The sequence below is a fragment of the Lotus japonicus genome, chromosome 3 (genome assembly GCF_012489685.1).
Source record: "Lotus japonicus ecotype B-129 chromosome 3, LjGifu_v1.2".
In the NCBI taxonomy this organism is placed as follows: domain Eukaryota; kingdom Viridiplantae; phylum Streptophyta; class Magnoliopsida; order Fabales; family Fabaceae; genus Lotus; species Lotus japonicus.
The window spans coordinates 74167687-74183704 of NC_080043.1; the positions used below are offsets into that span (position 1 = coordinate 74167687).

Below are 16018 nucleotides of genomic sequence, written 5' to 3' on the forward strand. Positions count from 1 at the left end.
TTTAGGGTTTTTGAGTTTGAATGATGTTATACCATATCCCTAAATAGTAAATACATACATTAAATATTAAATAAGGGATAATAGTCAAATTAGTCCTTAAGCTATTTGTTAGCGGTTTGATTTTAATTTCTCTGAGGAAGAATAATGTTTACTGGTGGTCAAAAATCGCAAAAAATTGTAAAAATGACCGTCGCTAAACGTTATTTTTACTCAGAGGGACTAAAATTAAACTTACTTACAAACTGAGAGACTAATTTAACCATTAACCTTAAATAATTTAACGTTAATAAGTATAACATTCCAACACAAAAATTTGTTATATATTAAATCATATAGTATATATCTCACAAATAATAATTGAGTTTAATGGATATACACTGACAGTGTAAAATAGTTTTACACAGACATCCACTTGAATTCCGCCAAATCAGAAAATATCTTATTCTTTTAATTAAAATTAAAGTCAAATGTAATTATCTCTCCTATGTGGCATGCTTTGATTGGATGACTGTGTAAAACTATTTTACACTGTCAGTGCATATCCATTAAACTCATAATTTAATATTAAAAACTTCTTGAATGTTTTGGACATCATATAAGATTTTATTATCTTATTTACATAATAAAAAATTAATTTTTAATTAAACATACAAAACCCTTGGTGGTAGAGTAGTACAATGTTTGATTCTCCTTAAGGAATATCTCAAATTCAAGTATTGTGAATGAATAAAAATCATGTTTAAAGAATTAGTTCTACCATAATGTAGATGTTCTCGTCACGAACAGAATTATCTCCCATAAAGGATATTATGAGAAAAAAAATACAACAGTTATTATTATTAAACAATATTTGTACTGTTAAAAAAAACAATATTTGTAATCGTTTCATTTTTTTTTTGGATTTATAATCGTTTCTCAATAAATAAAAACAATATTTATAAATGATAAGAAATTAATATTTTCTACCCGAATAGATCCTGAATCGTAAGGTAAGTTTTTTTCTTTTGATAAGCGAATCGTAAGGTAAGTGAGGTGAAATATTTAGGCCTGTCGGGCATCTGGTTGATGTGACATACATCAAATTAAGCATATGCTCACGTTTTATCAGTCCCATTGATAAGACAATTGATTGAACCTTATATTAATTAGTAAATTAAATGACCTTTCTATCACTTCAAAACCATCATACTATACTATTTGTAGACAGAATAATTTGGTGTGCGTTTTGTTGTACGTGAAATGTTAGTGATGAATTTTTAATATACATTTTTATTCCGTAAACATATTGGTATGCTTGGTATTGAGAATAAGAGTAAAGCTTTGTTTGGTTAAGAAGAAAGGTGAGAGGAAAGAATGTGAAAGGGGAAAATGTGAAAGAAAGTAAGAGAATCTTGTAGGTTGTTTGGTTTGAAGGAAATTAAAGTAAATGAAAAAAGGTGAGGAAAAAAAGAAGATATTTATGAAAAGACATAAGTACCTCTATTATGAAATTACCTTGTAGAAATGTTTACACAAACTTTTTTTTTTTATATTTTTCTCTTACAATATCTGTTATAACTTAAAATGACTATTCACACTATACTTTTGTGTATTAATTTATTTGAAAACTTAACTTAATTATTTTGTGTTAGTAAATTTTAAATACTTTATTTGTTGATGTTGTAGAAAACAAGTGCATAAAAATGTTAATCAGTATACTTTGACAATATAAATATTTTCACACATTTTGATTTTAGTAAAATTAAAACTTAAAACTAAAACATAAAAGGTAAGTGTTATAAAGACAACCCTTATAGTAGCAAACTTCTTATCGTTTTCTGTTTTTATTTCCCTACGTAACAACTTATCAATGAAACTTTTGATACCAAATTGGTATGGTTTGAAATTTTGATTTGGTTAAGCATGTAATATTTGAATCAACCACAACCACAGTACTTTTTATTGATAGAATATAATGGAATGGTTGTCACACATATTCTAGTATATTGTAAAACTTCTCTTAATTTACTCTTCCATTTTTTACTGTCCTCCTTTTATTGCTAATATTAGATTTTGGAATTTTTTTTTTCAATTTCTCCCATTTCTTGAAACAAAGTCTAAGTAAAGTAAAATATCAAAGAAAAAAATGATTCACTTAGAGGATTTTTTTTTATATTTTTTTTGGTTACATGTGGAAACAAATTCACTTTTAGAGGAACAATACTACAATGCTTGGCAAAGTTATGTCCGAAATTTCCTTCATCTATGTGTACATTTGTCACTCCTTATTACTTCAATTAGAAAAGAAAGTGATGTGTGGGTGTTTGAATCCATTCTATTCTGATGCTACTTACTGATTTAGTTTTTGATACTTCCATATGCTTATATTGAGGGTGCAGAAGCGGCTTATAGATTTTGGAATAGATCTTCAGAAGAATTAAGAATATTTGGTTGTCGTTTCGATATTTTTCAGTCTTTACTTTTTCTTTCACTTGGTTTGTTCTTGAGCGATACTCGTGGCCTCTCACCCAATTTATCCCTTTATCTTTTTATTTATTTTAGGAATGAATGTGAGAATTAAGAAAGCAAGAGAGACTAAGGTGAAAAACAGAGAAAATTTTATAGGTGGTTTGGTAGAAAAGAAATTTGGAAAAAAGTGAAGATAAACAATGAGGTAAATTAGTTGAATAGAACAAGAATAGAAAAAAAGTCACTTTAACATAAAAAGACTATTTTATCTCTAAATTTATTAAATTTAATTACTTGCATAATGATAGAGAAATTCATTTCTACATTAAAAGACATTTTTATCTCTCAATTGTTGTTTCTTCCATATATAATGAGCCGATGACAAAAATTTAATATACCTAATACTTGTCATTCTGGCCTCAATATACCTAATACTTGTCATTCTGGCCTCAATAGGGTCTGCTCCGTTCTTCAGTATATGTTTAGACCAACATCAACGTACAAAAAACGCGAAAGTGGCATTACCCCTCCGCTAGAGTTACGTTCAACGTGACTAGAACCCAAGAAGACGAGCGTTGCTACATCCTTCAATCCATCCTTTCAAATTAAATCCAAACAAATTGGCATTACTTTTGCCATTCCATTTTGTCAGCCCCCCACTGCCTTTCAAAATATAATCTTAATCTGATTTGAGGTTTGGGCCCGCTATAAATCGCTTAAGGTCATGAAAATTCAAAAAGAGTTAAAGAATCCTGAAGTAAAAAGCTCTATCAATTATTTCGCGAAGCAGAAAACACAATCTAACAGAACCGAAAGTTCAAGCAAATGAGCATGCAGTGTCCAAATAATCGTAGAAACTTTCTAAGTCAAATATTGCAACAACAAAAGAGGGTATACACAAATTGAAACCAAACATAGGCCCCAGGATTTTGAAAGGCCTCAGTGTATGCTACACATTGTCTCTCCATCTTTCCCAAATTCATTCCAAGGGGAATTGAAGGATGAAATCAATGATGATGATCATCACCATGTCCATCAGGTGGTCCACCAGGTCCCACCACCTCAAGCTGTTTGGGAAAAAAAAGATAGAGTAATTAGTATCATTTTAAATACTCATCTGGTTAATATCCGTTAAAGTTCTATATAATATAGGTGTAAAATTGATTGAAGTTTGTTCTGACTGTCCATTCATGAAAAAGTTGGGCAAAAGACAACAGTTTAACCTATGCACTGCACTACTTGGGTTAGATACTCTCCACTTATCCATTTGCAGCTATATTAATAAAACTTGCTATAAAGTTCTTCTTCTGTAGATACCAATTAAAGCATTGATGACATTAGCTGAAGATGATATAATTCAAACTCTTTAGAATTTTAAACTATTTAGTGGATGTTAATTGATGATTCAGTGCCCTATTGAGCAGTTAGAAGATAAAACATTTCATCAAAGATAACCTACAGCTACTAAAATTGTGATTAAGAACTTTTGATTTTGACTTTTAATTTGCTGTCATGAGGTCACAACACAAGTAAGCCCAAACTTAAAAATATCTGGATTCTGCATGGCAATCACTGTAAATTGTAAAACAATGGTTAAAAAATATGTTTTGTGAAGATTAAAAGCTCCTCACATTCACATTAACAAACTTAGCATGTATCTTGGCTAAAACAAGAATTACCCCACAGCAATAAGCTAAGAACACTAGATGACTAGAACCATGCAACATTACCCTCTAATCATACTTAAGACTACTCAAGGAATTCGGTTTGTGTAAATATTTAAAGGAACTAAAAAGCCTCTCAACATGTTTTAAAGGAGCAGCCCTATTCTGTGCAGTCCATGACAAGCAATGGTCCTGGACAAGCAATTTTCAATCTATCATACATATCCAGGAATTCAACCCCAAGCCTTTAAGTCAGACCAAGATATACTAAATGATTCTTTGCTTGTCACAAAATACTGTCCAAGTAAAAGATAAACTAAATTCAATAATCAACTTACCACAAAATACTGTGCGCACACAGGACATTCATGAGGCTTGCCTTTCTCCAGCCAAAACCAGACAACATCATGCTCATCCTCTGCAATCAAAACAAGTAGTCCACCTCCTCAACACCAGAACTGAAATTCTAGCCTTTTTCATCATCTTTGGAAGAAGTTCACGTGCAAGAATATATTAAAACAAGCAAGCAATACTCTGACACTCACCGCCTTCACCACCTGGGCATCCAACTATCCTCTTATCATAGTAAGATTTAACAACAGCAGGTGCTTCCTACGAACCAAAACAAAAATGAGTGTAGATAGATGAAACATATTCAAAACCATTATCTGTTAGCATTATGGCAAGCAATCTGAAAGAACCATTTGGAAAGAGCGAAAGAAACATGAATACTAAGGTAAACAAATAGTTCTTTTGCTCAAATGAAAAATGAAAATGGAATGCCAGGAAGCTTAAGTATGCCTTTTTGATATGGTAAAGGACAAGAAAGCTAAGACAATAACCAATGATATAAAATGACATAAAGTCATCATATTCCTTGATATGAGAAATGGAGGCCCCTGGATTGATTTTCCAGCCTCATGCTGACTATATCTTTCCCAACCAAGCATAGTGAGATAATCAAGCATGACAATTAGACATAGACCAACAATGAGCCACCACCATCAACAAAATTTGTTACATTTTGTGAGGATATCTTCATGTTGATTGTCAATTGCTTCTAAAGAGGATCACAATGTTAAAGTACCTAAATCCAAAACTCATGTAAATATATATCCATCTATTGACATCCCTTCCTTTACTTTTCAGTCCATCCTGTAGATACTTAGATTCTATAAAATTTAAGCAAACAAATCAGCAACTGGATAAATTACTAAATATTTGTCCAAACTTAGCAAACTGAATTTGCAGAGAATCGTGGGGCTTAAAATATAAATCATGAACTATATGCACCATTCCTTTCACAACTTGTAACTGCTACAAGTAAAAATGAAAAATATAATAAAACATTAATAAATATGTTAGGAAGCATGTTGTACTTTAGAATGATACTGAAATGTTTGAACATCTTGATCCTTGACAAATATTTAAAAACTACGGCAAATGAAATTCCATTTATTAGGCTTTTTGTCACTCGGATGCCAATATCTTGATATGTGAAAAATTCAGGGGTCAATTCTTAATTGAGAATAGGGATAAAAAAACTCAATACATGAAAATTACAGGGAGAATTTCTTAATGGTAATAGTCAAAATAGGGAACCTTGATTGACATCCACATGAGTGGAAACTATATCAAGTACAATTACCTCAATATTCAATATGAAAACTACATGGGTCAATACTTGATGGAAAATAGGGACTAATACCTTAACGGATAGAAACTACAGGGACTAAAGTCCAGATAAGTGAAAAATATACAGAAGCAATCCTTTAATGGTAAGGACCAAAGCATTATCATTCTATAGTTTTGCACCTTAAGCAGCAGATAAACTGTGTTTTACTATAAACTATTGTGCTTTTAAAAAGACTCATACCAACATCTATACATTTTCCAGTAAGTAACTTTCAAATTTCAGCATTCACAAAAAAACCTCTAGTTTTGCAGAGAGAATCACATGTACCAGGTCATAAGGCAGGAAATAACATATTAGAGTTCTCCACGCTTGAAATATAAAAACTAACACAGATGCACGAAAACAGAGAACATCACTCATTCAACCAAAAATAAATGAGTTCTAACATACAATGCTACATCGCTGGGTCATTCATATAGTTCTCATTTTACAAAAGAAAAATTAGGCATAGGTACAGATACAATTTAGAAAAATAAGCTATTACACTGACCTTTGTGCCAAAAGGCCCAACAGGATGATTTATTTCAAGGATATCCCTTCCCTAACCAAAAGAAACAGAAATCCAAAAATAAAATAAAATGAGAATCACCCTTCAAATACAAAAAATAAGGTAATTACAAAACTTGACCTCAAGGTTAGCTTGAAGCTCCTCGCGCTCGTGACCAGTAGCGATAGGCATTACATCTTCGACCTTCTTTTTTATCGAAGTAGTATCTGCGGTAGTTGAAAAAAGAAAGCACATCGAAAATCAATTAATCAGCTCATAAGTAAAGAAATGGCATGTGCAATAGAGAGAAAATACCAGAGAAGTGACGGAGGAGTGAAACGGAGGAGCAATTAAGAGCAGCGACGGTGGAAACAGATTGGGGAGAACAAGTGGCTAGGGTTTTGAGGTGAGAAGAGAGAAGCCTCCGCCACATGGTGATGTTCTCAGGTCACACCTTTTCGCTGTGTGAATCTTGACTCTTGAGAAATCACAACGTTGTGAGCTGAGCAGAGTGGTGGAGAGAGACAGAATGGAAATGGTCCACATTTTTCTTTTCCTTTTTTTCGTGTTTGGAACAATCGGTGGGTGGGCGAAGGGGGGATTGACTTTCTCACGTGACAAAGACTTAACACGTGCCACTCCGGTTTCATGTTGTTTTTTTTTTTTAGTTCATGTTGTTTTCCTAGTTCATGTTGTTTTCCCACTCTCTTTCATAAATATTTTTAGTAACCTTTGGTATATAGATATTAGATAGGAAGAAAACTCAGGCTTTTTTTTCTTCTGAATAATGCAAAAAATAAATTAATTTGAAAAAAAGGGTAAAAAAATTATTTAGCTTTTTGGGTAGTTTTCGACAAGTGGCGTTGGACTTAATGGGATTCACAAGTTCTGTTGCGAATGCAAATAGGACAAAATAGAATTTGTGCTCTTTTTTAGTGCTTAGAAGCTCTGATTCGCATGTTTATTTGCAAATGTCAGGAATCTCCCCTTCCCAATGCAATTGTTGTATGAATGACAGGGAACAATGTTGTCATTCGCAAGGTTTTGTGTGAATCCCTCACATGGCACAACATTCGCGAGTTTGACTGCGAATGGTGATGGTTGCGCGCCTTCCTAATGTGCAACAGATGGGGTGGCAGGTGACAACATGCATTCACATGCTTTTCGCAAATGCAAACCAAAAAGGATTCGCTTTCCAATTAGCGAATCCCACTGTATAAAACCCTAACCTCCAAAGCTATGCAGACCAAATTTCTTCTCAACACCATTTGCAAATTTTCTCCTAAACTTCACACGATTGGTAGCTCAAAAATCATTGCTTTGTGTATTATGGAGGTAGAGTTTTCAATGGCAACCACTTTGACATGTTTCCAATACTTCTATTCTGTGTTAGACAATTGTCAGTTTAGCATATATATGATATGAACTACATTATATACAAGTGTGATACAAGACGTCATGATACAAAATAATACTTCAAACATGCATAAATTGCAACTCAAAACATGAGAATTGAAAGAAGAAGAAAAAACTAAATTTTTCAGTCAGCCAATCAGCTGTTGCCTAGATCTTTTAGCTTTAGCCTCTTGCTCTTCACCTGCATCTAATTTCCTTCTCAAGTGTTTCAGCTCATCTTCACTAACCAAACCATTCAATTTTCTATTCAATGCATATGCCTCCCCCATTTTCCTTCGACACTCTTTATTTGCTAAATCATGAGAAACAACTGAAACACAACACACATAGCATAAGCAGGGTTAATAACTTAATATGAAATACCACATGTTATGCATGATCCACAGTTGAAATCCAATTAAACAGGCATGAGATAACTCACCTGGCATTGGGTAGTCTTTGCCAATTATGCAATTTGCTTTGGTCTGGATGCTTATAGGAGCAGTCCAAGGTTCATAAATGTACTGTTTGGGCATATCTGCTATGAGACATTCCATTTTAAGTTCTAGCACCTTATCTATTGAAAGCTTACTAGATGATAGGACATGGTGGAATTGAGGAAACTTAAAAGTACCTTTTAAGACTGGGAGAAAATGCCTAATATAATCCCCATTGGGGTCATACTTCTTCCCAAATGTGATTGGGGAATAAATCCGATTATACTGATCATGATAGACAATACATGATGAAAATATCAGTGGAGACTTCAGCATTTAAACTCAAGAGAACATAAAATTTAGTCAATTTCCACTAAAAATTCAAAACTAGTAATGCAGTATACTTCATACCTGATAAAAGAAAGATGAACATGAGAGCCACATCCAGTTTCCGTTATTAATCGCCCAATCTGAATCAATCAGAAGCCTCTCAAAGACATCACGTCCTTTTTCCCAATGAACAAACTGTCAGCATAAACTGAAAAACATTAGTATATAATAACAAATTATAAGAATTTCAGTATGCTTTGGGAGTATAGAAGTAATATACCAGATCACCTCGCGTGAGAAAACATGCAACAGAATGTCGTGCCAAATGATGCATCCAACCCCATTGACGTAGCTACAACAACAAAAGACAAAGTCAAATGTACTTCCTGAGTAGAAGGCTGATAAAAGTATCATCGTGGACTGGATTTTAGCTACACAACTTCAAAGTAATAACCCTATTGTTCATCAGTTCTATTTAGAAAAGGATGTTAAAACCCAAACCTGGACCATGATAGCATCAATCCAAGGAAACCCTGTCCTAGCCTCCCTCCAAGCCTCCAACAATTTATCATCATCCTTCCAAGGAATCTGCAAAAATAAATTTCAAGCAGATAATAATTAAGCATACATTTGCTTTTAACAAAGGAGTATTAATATGAGAACAACCGCATAGTATTAGATAAATGTCAAATACTCAACACATCAATAATAATCAGGATATAAGGACATAGAAGTATAGCAGAAATAAGAGTCCTTGAAGCATAAAAATAATAAGCTAGCTAGTGATATTTAGTGTTTAAAAGCAGAAGTATTTCATGTGTTAACGTACAATTCTAGTCAATAATTAGTGTAAGCTGAATACACACCTCAACATATCTATTTCTTCCTTAACCTTTGTTATCTCTTCTTTGAATCAAACTTAAAATTGGTAAATAATATTCATTAGCAAGCATTATTATCCCACCTGCTTGCAAATCCTGTTGCCTCTCATCCTATCAAAATTTGGAGTCCCAAAAGCTGCTGTGTAAAAGAAGTCTCGCCATAACAACTGCACATGTCCCCAAGATAACAGCTTCATTCAGTTTCCTAAAAGTAGAATTTGAAAAACAATACCATACTAATTTCTGGAGATAACATGACCTGTCCTAGAAGAGAAACAGGTGGAGATGTATGCTTTGACACACTTTTATATGCATCTTGAATGCAATGGTAGAAATATCTGGAAGAGAGACAACCAAACTGCGGAGGAGATTAATAAGAAGCAATAAATATAGAAAAGATATGGTTCGATTGTAGAAAGTAGTTCAATCAAGGAAAATAGATCTTTCAAACAGTACAGATGTAATAGGTTTTGACTTACTTTCAAGTAAGGTGATAAAATAGTTGTTGCGGGCCTAAGGAATGCAGCTGGATTGCCCTTTGGCTTCTCAAAGTTTGCCACCCACTTCTAAAATCATAAAAATAAGAAACTAAGGCATGAAGCAGAATGACTATTATAACAGCATGATACATTACCAATTACAAGCAGTGGAACTATCAGCAAGAAACATCAAATTTATATTGAATACTGATGAACTTGCATCGTGACATGGAAGTACCTTGTCTTTCATGCATTCTTCCAACCTCTTCAATGCTTCTGATTCACCACCTTTGAAAGGAGAAAACTCATCCTGAATATAACATCTCTCATAAGATGCTAATTAACAGGGATAATCTAAAAATATAACATGCCCACCTGTTTAGCATCTTCATATCCAAGGTCTTCGACTGTTGGAACTTCAAAAATATCACAGCCTCCAAGATGGCCTACTGGAGGAAGTGAAGATAGCTCGGTCAAAAGAGGGGAAGGCGGATCCCCAGCAAGCTTGACAAATGATTGATAACTAAGCGGCGGCTTCCCTCCATTCTTTTTCAGCATTCGCAAAGAACACAGGCAAATCGAACATGAGTCAACAACATCAGAACAAAAGCAATAAACAATAGATGACCTAGGATTCAAAGTTCAGCAGCACATAGATAATAGGTAGAAAAGTTGGGGGAAGGAACTATTCATTTTGCCTAGTAAAAATGACTTAAATCAATAGTTAAATTGAAGACAATTTCAATTTGTTCAAGCTTCAAACTCACCTTCTGTATAATGTCCATTGGATTGAAGAGTGTGTGACTTACAGGAGAGAAAACTTCAATTCCTGCCGCAACGGCAAAGCTCTGTCGAAACAAAACAAAGAATGCCTTCAAGTTATTATCAAAGTCACATGTTCATGTCCACATCACATAACCATAGGTCCAAAACAATAACAAATGACTAACACATTCCTTGAACTCTCAAATAAACATTACCTTAACTTTAATATCCAGAGCCTGATAATATGGTTCAGTGTCATACTCAAAGCATAACTTCTTGACATTCCACTGCATCAACCAAAAGAACTAACAGAATTAACTACCCTAAGTTTTGTCTCTATCCAAAAACAGAATAAAAAAAACGAAATTTAAAAAAAATTGAAAATTTCCAAACAATTTGGGTAGAACAAAACAAGCCAAAAACTGTTACAATGTAATATAAAACCATTCGAGATAATTGGTTGCTTGATTGATATCGTATCAGAGTCTCTATGACTTAGCGGTCTAGAGTTAGATCTTTGCTCTCCTCACTTTCAAATTAAAAAGTGGAATTTAAACACACGTAGGCGGGGTCTGTGCATTTATCCACGCTTCAAGCCCAAATAACTCTTGCGTGAGCGGGCGTATTAGAATATAATAATTAAAACCATGTGACCCTTACCTATCTGCTTAAGCTTTTGGGATAATTGGTCGGTTGACAAAAACGTTGATGGTGACAGTGACATTGTAAATTTTTTTTGGGAAATACCTGTTTCAAGCATTGAATGAGAACTTCGGCAGGGTCACCCTTAAGAATCAAGAGTCTTGAACCGAGTTTCTTCAGGTTAAGATCAAGGTCGCGAAGGCTCTGGAGCAAGAAATTGATGCGGTTGAGACCGGCGCGGGAGGATCCGGGTGAGGAAGCGTACGGGTCGGGTTTCATGTAATGCGGGTCGATGACGAAGACAGGGTAGAGATTTGAAGCTCCTCGGGAAGCGAACTCGAGAGCAGGGTTGTCGTGGATCCGAAGACCTTTCCGGAACCAGACGACGGAACCCGAGCCGGATGCGGTTGGAGTTGTCATGATGGAGGAGGCGCGCGGAGGAAACAACCGCATGGGATTGGATTTGAAATAAACTGTTTTGGTTCGCGCCTTAATGTTTTCGTTCTGGAATGGAATTCGAGGTGCTCTTTGCTAACGTGCGCTGGGAGTTGTATTTTGTTGGGCTAGATGGTGCAGAGTGCGATTCGTAATTTTGGTTTGCGCCCACGGCGTAGTGTAGAGTGGGTTGGGTTGGGGGGGAAATGTAACGGTTGCTGAGGTGCCACGTAGTGGGTTTTGTGCCACGCAGGGTTCAGGGCGCTAATTTTCTCTCTTTAAAGTCCTTTTTTTTATCAACATTTATATATAATAATCATTTCTTCACACCTCATTTTTAGGTGTGAAGAGATAGAGAAGAGAGAGATTGGAAGAAAGAAAAGAAAAATTGAATATGTGATAAGTGATTTTGTAGATAAAAAGGAGAGAAATGGTGAATTTTCTGGTACTCGTATTATTTTTTTGGGTGTGATACCCACACTTGGTGATTTAGTAGATTAATGACATGTGGTAAATGAAATTATAATTCTAAATGTTATCATTCTAATCCAATAGTGCTTTCGTTCACTGGGTAACTCAACTGTCCCCGACGACCTTTGTTGACGTCCACCACGACCTTGTAAAGGTTGCAGTGAATCTCGACCCTAGCATTGGGTTTGAGCGACATGGTTTCGATCAAGGGAGATGCATAAAATCTATCTAATCGACGTCATTAATCTTAAGGTACATTATTGAAAAAATATAATTGCTGACTCATGTGATACATGAGTCTTTCACCTCATTTTGGATAACATACATTGGTCTGTATTAAGGTACCACAGCAAGCACCGAGAGAAATAAGTAAAAAAATGAAAGTGAAAAATGAGTGAAGATGTGTATAAATCTTTTTTTTTTTGAATAAATGGGGTTAGAGCCCAAACAAAAGGATTCGGACCTCGGATACAAAGTTTTGCGAAAATCAAACATGAAATGCACAATACAAAAGGGAAGAAAAACCTCAAAAAGTCTATACATATCTATCATATGGAGACCATTCTTTGTGACAATTATGTAAGTACACACTATCCACAATATTTATTATCTTTATCAAGGTTGAGGTAAATTTTTCTTTATCAACAATTTTTAGTTTTTATTTTATTATATATATATATATAAACAAATAAAGAGAGTGTTAAAACTTAAAAAAAATCTCTCAAACACACTATTTGTTTTTCTAAAATTGGTTTTATTTTTAATAATAATCATTTTTTAGAATAGTCTCCCTAAAAGGTACATGTAAATAGATGAAAATAGAAGGACACAAAGACCCAAAGTCCCAAACCACTAAACAAATACCCCTATATTAATACAAAAGAAATTAAACTTGCAGGACATATGCTCAACTACTAAATGAATCAAAGTAAAGTACGTGGATTTTGAATTCTTAGTGAACTATGTAATCTGATCAAGCTCTCCCGGGGTACCTTACACTAAGCAACCTTATATCATCAATTACAGGTCCACAAAGTGAACCAGAATTATCATTCTTCATGGTGTAGAACGTGCTCAAGAACCTCACACGGGTGCGTGCTGACACAGCCTTGAACCGAAGCTTCCCTCGAACAAACCCTCCTTTACCCTTAGATTGATATGGGACTTGGACAGTGTCTCCGCCAGCAAATGCTTCAACCACCATGGAACCTTCACATGAATTGTTGGCGTCACCGACGGCAAAAGTGAGGACGTAAACCTTGCCAATGGTTGTTTTGACATTTTGTGCTATGACACTCTCCTTCCCGGCGACGAGCTCAACGGCTCTTTTTCCGGCCGGCACCGCGAAGTGGTTGGAATCGATGTATTTTACGGCCTTGAGAGACTCCACCATCCATCCAGGTAGGGGACTGTGGGCGTCTTCAATGTGGGGTGGGATCAGAACACCCCATGATGTGTTTGGGAACATGTATGGACCTTCTTCAAAGTTTCCATTTTTCAGCAAATTATCTGCACCCACATTGCAAAATCATTAGTTTAGTCAATGTTTGGATTGATTGATAGTCTAACTTGTCTCATAGACACATACGAATTTGATCAACAATGTTATTTATAAAAATTCAGGTTGAATAGTGGTGTAAATCTCAATCCACTTATCACAATCACTATTGGCACATAAAAAATGAGGTTATTTTAGCTGCTGGTAGGATCCAATGCAAATGGATGTTAGCGGACATTTCAAAGTATATTGGGGTGAAACTTTTCTGATTAATTGAGATGAAACCTTATTGACATTTTAATGAATTGATATATAACCTTATAACATTATAATGTGTTATACATATGTAAGTAAGTATGTGATCACAATTATAATTGTTGATTGACTGGCCGCAATGATTTACTTCACCGTTTAAAATAACTCAATTTGGAGAAGTTCATTAGTTTTACTAATTCTAAAATACGAACTGAATTTCTTTTCCTATTGAGGTTGAAAGTTTCATGATTATTTATTGAATGCAATGATTTAAAACACACCCTTGGTTGTGTGTGCAGACCAAGAAATTGCAATGTAAAGAAAAACACTTTAGCTTAAATTTGAGCATTGGGATAGAAAATTCACCTCTGGTTCGTCTAGGAGGGTTCAAAGTCTTCAAGGCAACAGAATCAATAAGTGGACCACAAGCTGGATCCTCCTCCATGCCAGGGTTATGGATCACAATTTCCAATTCAGGGTAATCTGCTTTGAACCCACAAGCATAAGAGTCCCAACCATTGCTACCATACATGGTCTGAACGGGAAACACACCCCAATCACTCTTCTCAGTGGTTGGCACCACAGACACGTTCAGCTTCTCCTCCTGTGCGCAGGTTCGGGCGGCGCTGAACGTTAAGGAGTAGAATTTCCCCTTCTCTAGCTGGATCTTCTGCTTGATGGAAGCTTCATTGCCAAGCCTAACAGCATAGGTCCCCTCAGGCACAATCAGCAGCATGTCACCCTGTTTCTGCCCTGATTTTATGTACTCAACAAAGCCTGTGGTTGTCCAATTGGGAATGGCATTGTGGCCAGTGATTACTGAACCTTTCAAATCTGATGCTTTGGGGCCATGCTCGAAATCTCCATTTGGCAATAGACCTGAAATTCACCAGCATGTATATAGCATGATTAGGAATACGATGTTAAAACTTAAAACTAAAGAAGTCCCACCACATTGATGGGATGAAGAACAGAAACCATGTAGTTTATATGTGGGAAGGTTAGGAGTTTAGAGTCTCTAATGGCATATTTGGAACACAACACTAACAACTAACCCAACACTCTTCCAAAAAAGAATATTTTGGGACCGCGCTTACAATCTCAGGCGACCCAAAAGGTCTCCCAGCTAAGCCAGACCATAGAGACATATGAGATGATTTAGTTAAGGAACAACCAATCTCAACAATCGACTGAGTGGATCAACTTTGACACATTTAATGACATCACAAGGTTACCTAGGGGTGATCAAGACTTCTTAAATGTCTCAAGTCACTAATACGCTCGTTGCCTATAAGTATGAGTTTAGTCGTTATTAACTTAAACATTACTCATTATACAAGTTGAGTTATTCTTAAACTTTGCTCTTTCACTAACTTGAGGATCAAAAAGTTTACTGCATATACACCTTTTATCGTGTCAGAAAAGTCTTTCAAAGTCGCACACCACCCCCAAAGACAGAGATTCAATCAATCTCAATTCACAAATAACATGATCAATTTTGAGTGAATCTTAGTGACTAGTTTTAGTATCTGAGAACTAACTCTGAAATAAATTGAAATTGATCTAAATATATGCTAATACTATAGGAAGAACGCACTATAAGGGCTAGCTTACCATCAGTGATGGACAAAGAGGTGTGACAGGTTGCGAAGAATAGCACCACAACAAGTAGCACATTAAGATTCTGCATTTTCATGTACATATGCCACAAGTGAGAGAGGCAGCACTAATGGGCAAGCACTCGGTTTATATTGTGTGATTCCACGAAAAAACCACTGAATCAGAAGGAAAACTACATGAATGCCACTGGAACAGTCCTAAATTCGAAGATGATCACCATAATATTGTCCAGGAAGAGAGAGAGGTTTTGTCCCTGAGCGATGAACCAAACAAATCTATTACTATATGTTAAAATTAGTTTCCTGTAAAATTCTATGATACAGCTCACATGTATAGCTTTTGTTTTATTGGGTGAGTAACGAGATTGACACCAAACTTTGTCTTTCTAAATTATGAAAGCGGCTACGTTTATCCACCTTTATCCAGGAAAGAATGTGCAATATTATTCGCTTGTTAAATTATGGTTCAGAAGTTAGATCTCTCTTACCTTTTTTTTAATGATTGTGTGTACGTAT

General features: G+C 35.1%; 3 protein-coding genes across 5 annotated transcripts; all 3 read right to left on the reverse strand.

Moving 5' to 3' along the window:
- Positions 1 to 3201: 3201 nt before the first annotated feature.
- Positions 3202 to 6847, reverse strand: LOC130745832 (cytochrome c oxidase subunit 5b-2, mitochondrial-like). The gene is made up of 6 exons (XM_057598229.1): positions 6611 to 6847; positions 6437 to 6522; positions 6299 to 6349; positions 4658 to 4724; positions 4451 to 4530; positions 3202 to 3515 (listed from the first exon to the last, which is right to left on the reverse strand). The coding sequence occupies exons 1-6, from the start codon at positions 6726 to 6728 to the stop codon at positions 3456 to 3458; spliced, it is 462 nt and encodes a 153-aa protein (XP_057454212.1). The 5' UTR covers positions 6729 to 6847; the 3' UTR covers positions 3202 to 3455.
- Positions 6848 to 7684: 837 nt separating this feature from the next.
- Positions 7685 to 11834, reverse strand: LOC130745831 ((6-4)DNA photolyase). 3 transcript variants are annotated; one of them, XM_057598228.1, is made up of 14 exons: positions 11330 to 11834; positions 10798 to 10869; positions 10585 to 10665; positions 10193 to 10363; positions 10056 to 10127; positions 9818 to 9901; positions 9598 to 9696; positions 9422 to 9505; positions 8959 to 9045; positions 8738 to 8809; positions 8539 to 8652; positions 8325 to 8412; positions 8133 to 8231; positions 7685 to 8021 (listed from the first exon to the last, which is right to left on the reverse strand). In XM_057598228.1, the coding sequence occupies exons 1-14, from the start codon at positions 11675 to 11677 to the stop codon at positions 7840 to 7842; spliced, it is 1653 nt and encodes a 550-aa protein (XP_057454211.1). In that variant the 5' UTR covers positions 11678 to 11834; the 3' UTR covers positions 7685 to 7839. The 3 variants fall into 3 exon arrangements, with proteins under 3 accessions (XP_057454211.1, XP_057454208.1, XP_057454210.1); XM_057598225.1 differs by having other exon boundaries at positions 9818 to 9904; positions 11330 to 11833; XM_057598227.1 differs by having other exon boundaries at positions 8133 to 8228; positions 9818 to 9904; positions 11330 to 11831.
- A 1029-nt stretch (positions 11835 to 12863) lies between these two features.
- LOC130745833 (protein DUF642 L-GALACTONO-1,4-LACTONE-RESPONSIVE GENE 2-like) lies at positions 12864 to 15728 on the reverse strand. Its single transcript, XM_057598230.1, has 3 exons — positions 15498 to 15728; positions 14250 to 14762; positions 12864 to 13639 (listed from the first exon to the last, which is right to left on the reverse strand). Exons 1-3 carry the CDS (start codon positions 15583 to 15585, stop codon positions 13104 to 13106), a joined length of 1137 nt encoding a protein of 378 aa, XP_057454213.1. The 5' UTR covers positions 15586 to 15728; the 3' UTR covers positions 12864 to 13103.
- Positions 15729 to 16018: the final 290 nt, after the last annotated feature.

Excerpts from the sequence above, each read along its gene's own strand:
- LOC130745831 (XM_057598225.1), bottom strand. The coding sequence starts at position 11,677 with ATGCGGTTGTTTCCTCCGCGCGCCTCCTCCATCATGACAACTCCAACC. Across the intron at positions 9,046-9,421 it reads GCAACAGGATTTGCAAGCAG|ATTCCTTGGAAGGATGATGA; the intron begins GTGGGATAATAA and ends TTATTTTTGCAG. Across the intron at positions 8,413-8,538 it reads GTTCATCTTTCTTTTATCAG|TATAATCGGATTTATTCCCC; the intron begins GTATGAAGTATA and ends TATCATGATCAG.
- LOC130745833 (XM_057598230.1), bottom strand. The coding sequence starts at position 15,585 with ATGTACATGAAAATGCAGAATCTTAATGTGCTACTTGTTGTGGTGCTA. Across the intron at positions 14,763-15,497 it reads CTCTTTGTCCATCACTGATG|GTCTATTGCCAAATGGAGAT; the intron begins GTAAGCTAGCCC and ends GGTGAATTTCAG. Across the intron at positions 13,640-14,249 it reads CCCTCCTAGACGAACCAGAG|ATAATTTGCTGAAAAATGGA; the intron begins GTGAATTTTCTA and ends ATGTGGGTGCAG.
- LOC130745832 (XM_057598229.1), bottom strand. The coding sequence starts at position 6,728 with ATGTGGCGGAGGCTTCTCTCTTCTCACCTCAAAACCCTAGCCACTTGT. Across the intron at positions 6,523-6,610 it reads ACTCCTCCGTCACTTCTCTG|ATACTACTTCGATAAAAAAG; the intron begins GTATTTTCTCTC and ends CAACTACCGCAG. Across the intron at positions 6,350-6,436 it reads AGCTTCAAGCTAACCTTGAG|GGAAGGGATATCCTTGAAAT; the intron begins GTCAAGTTTTGT and ends TCTTTTGGTTAG.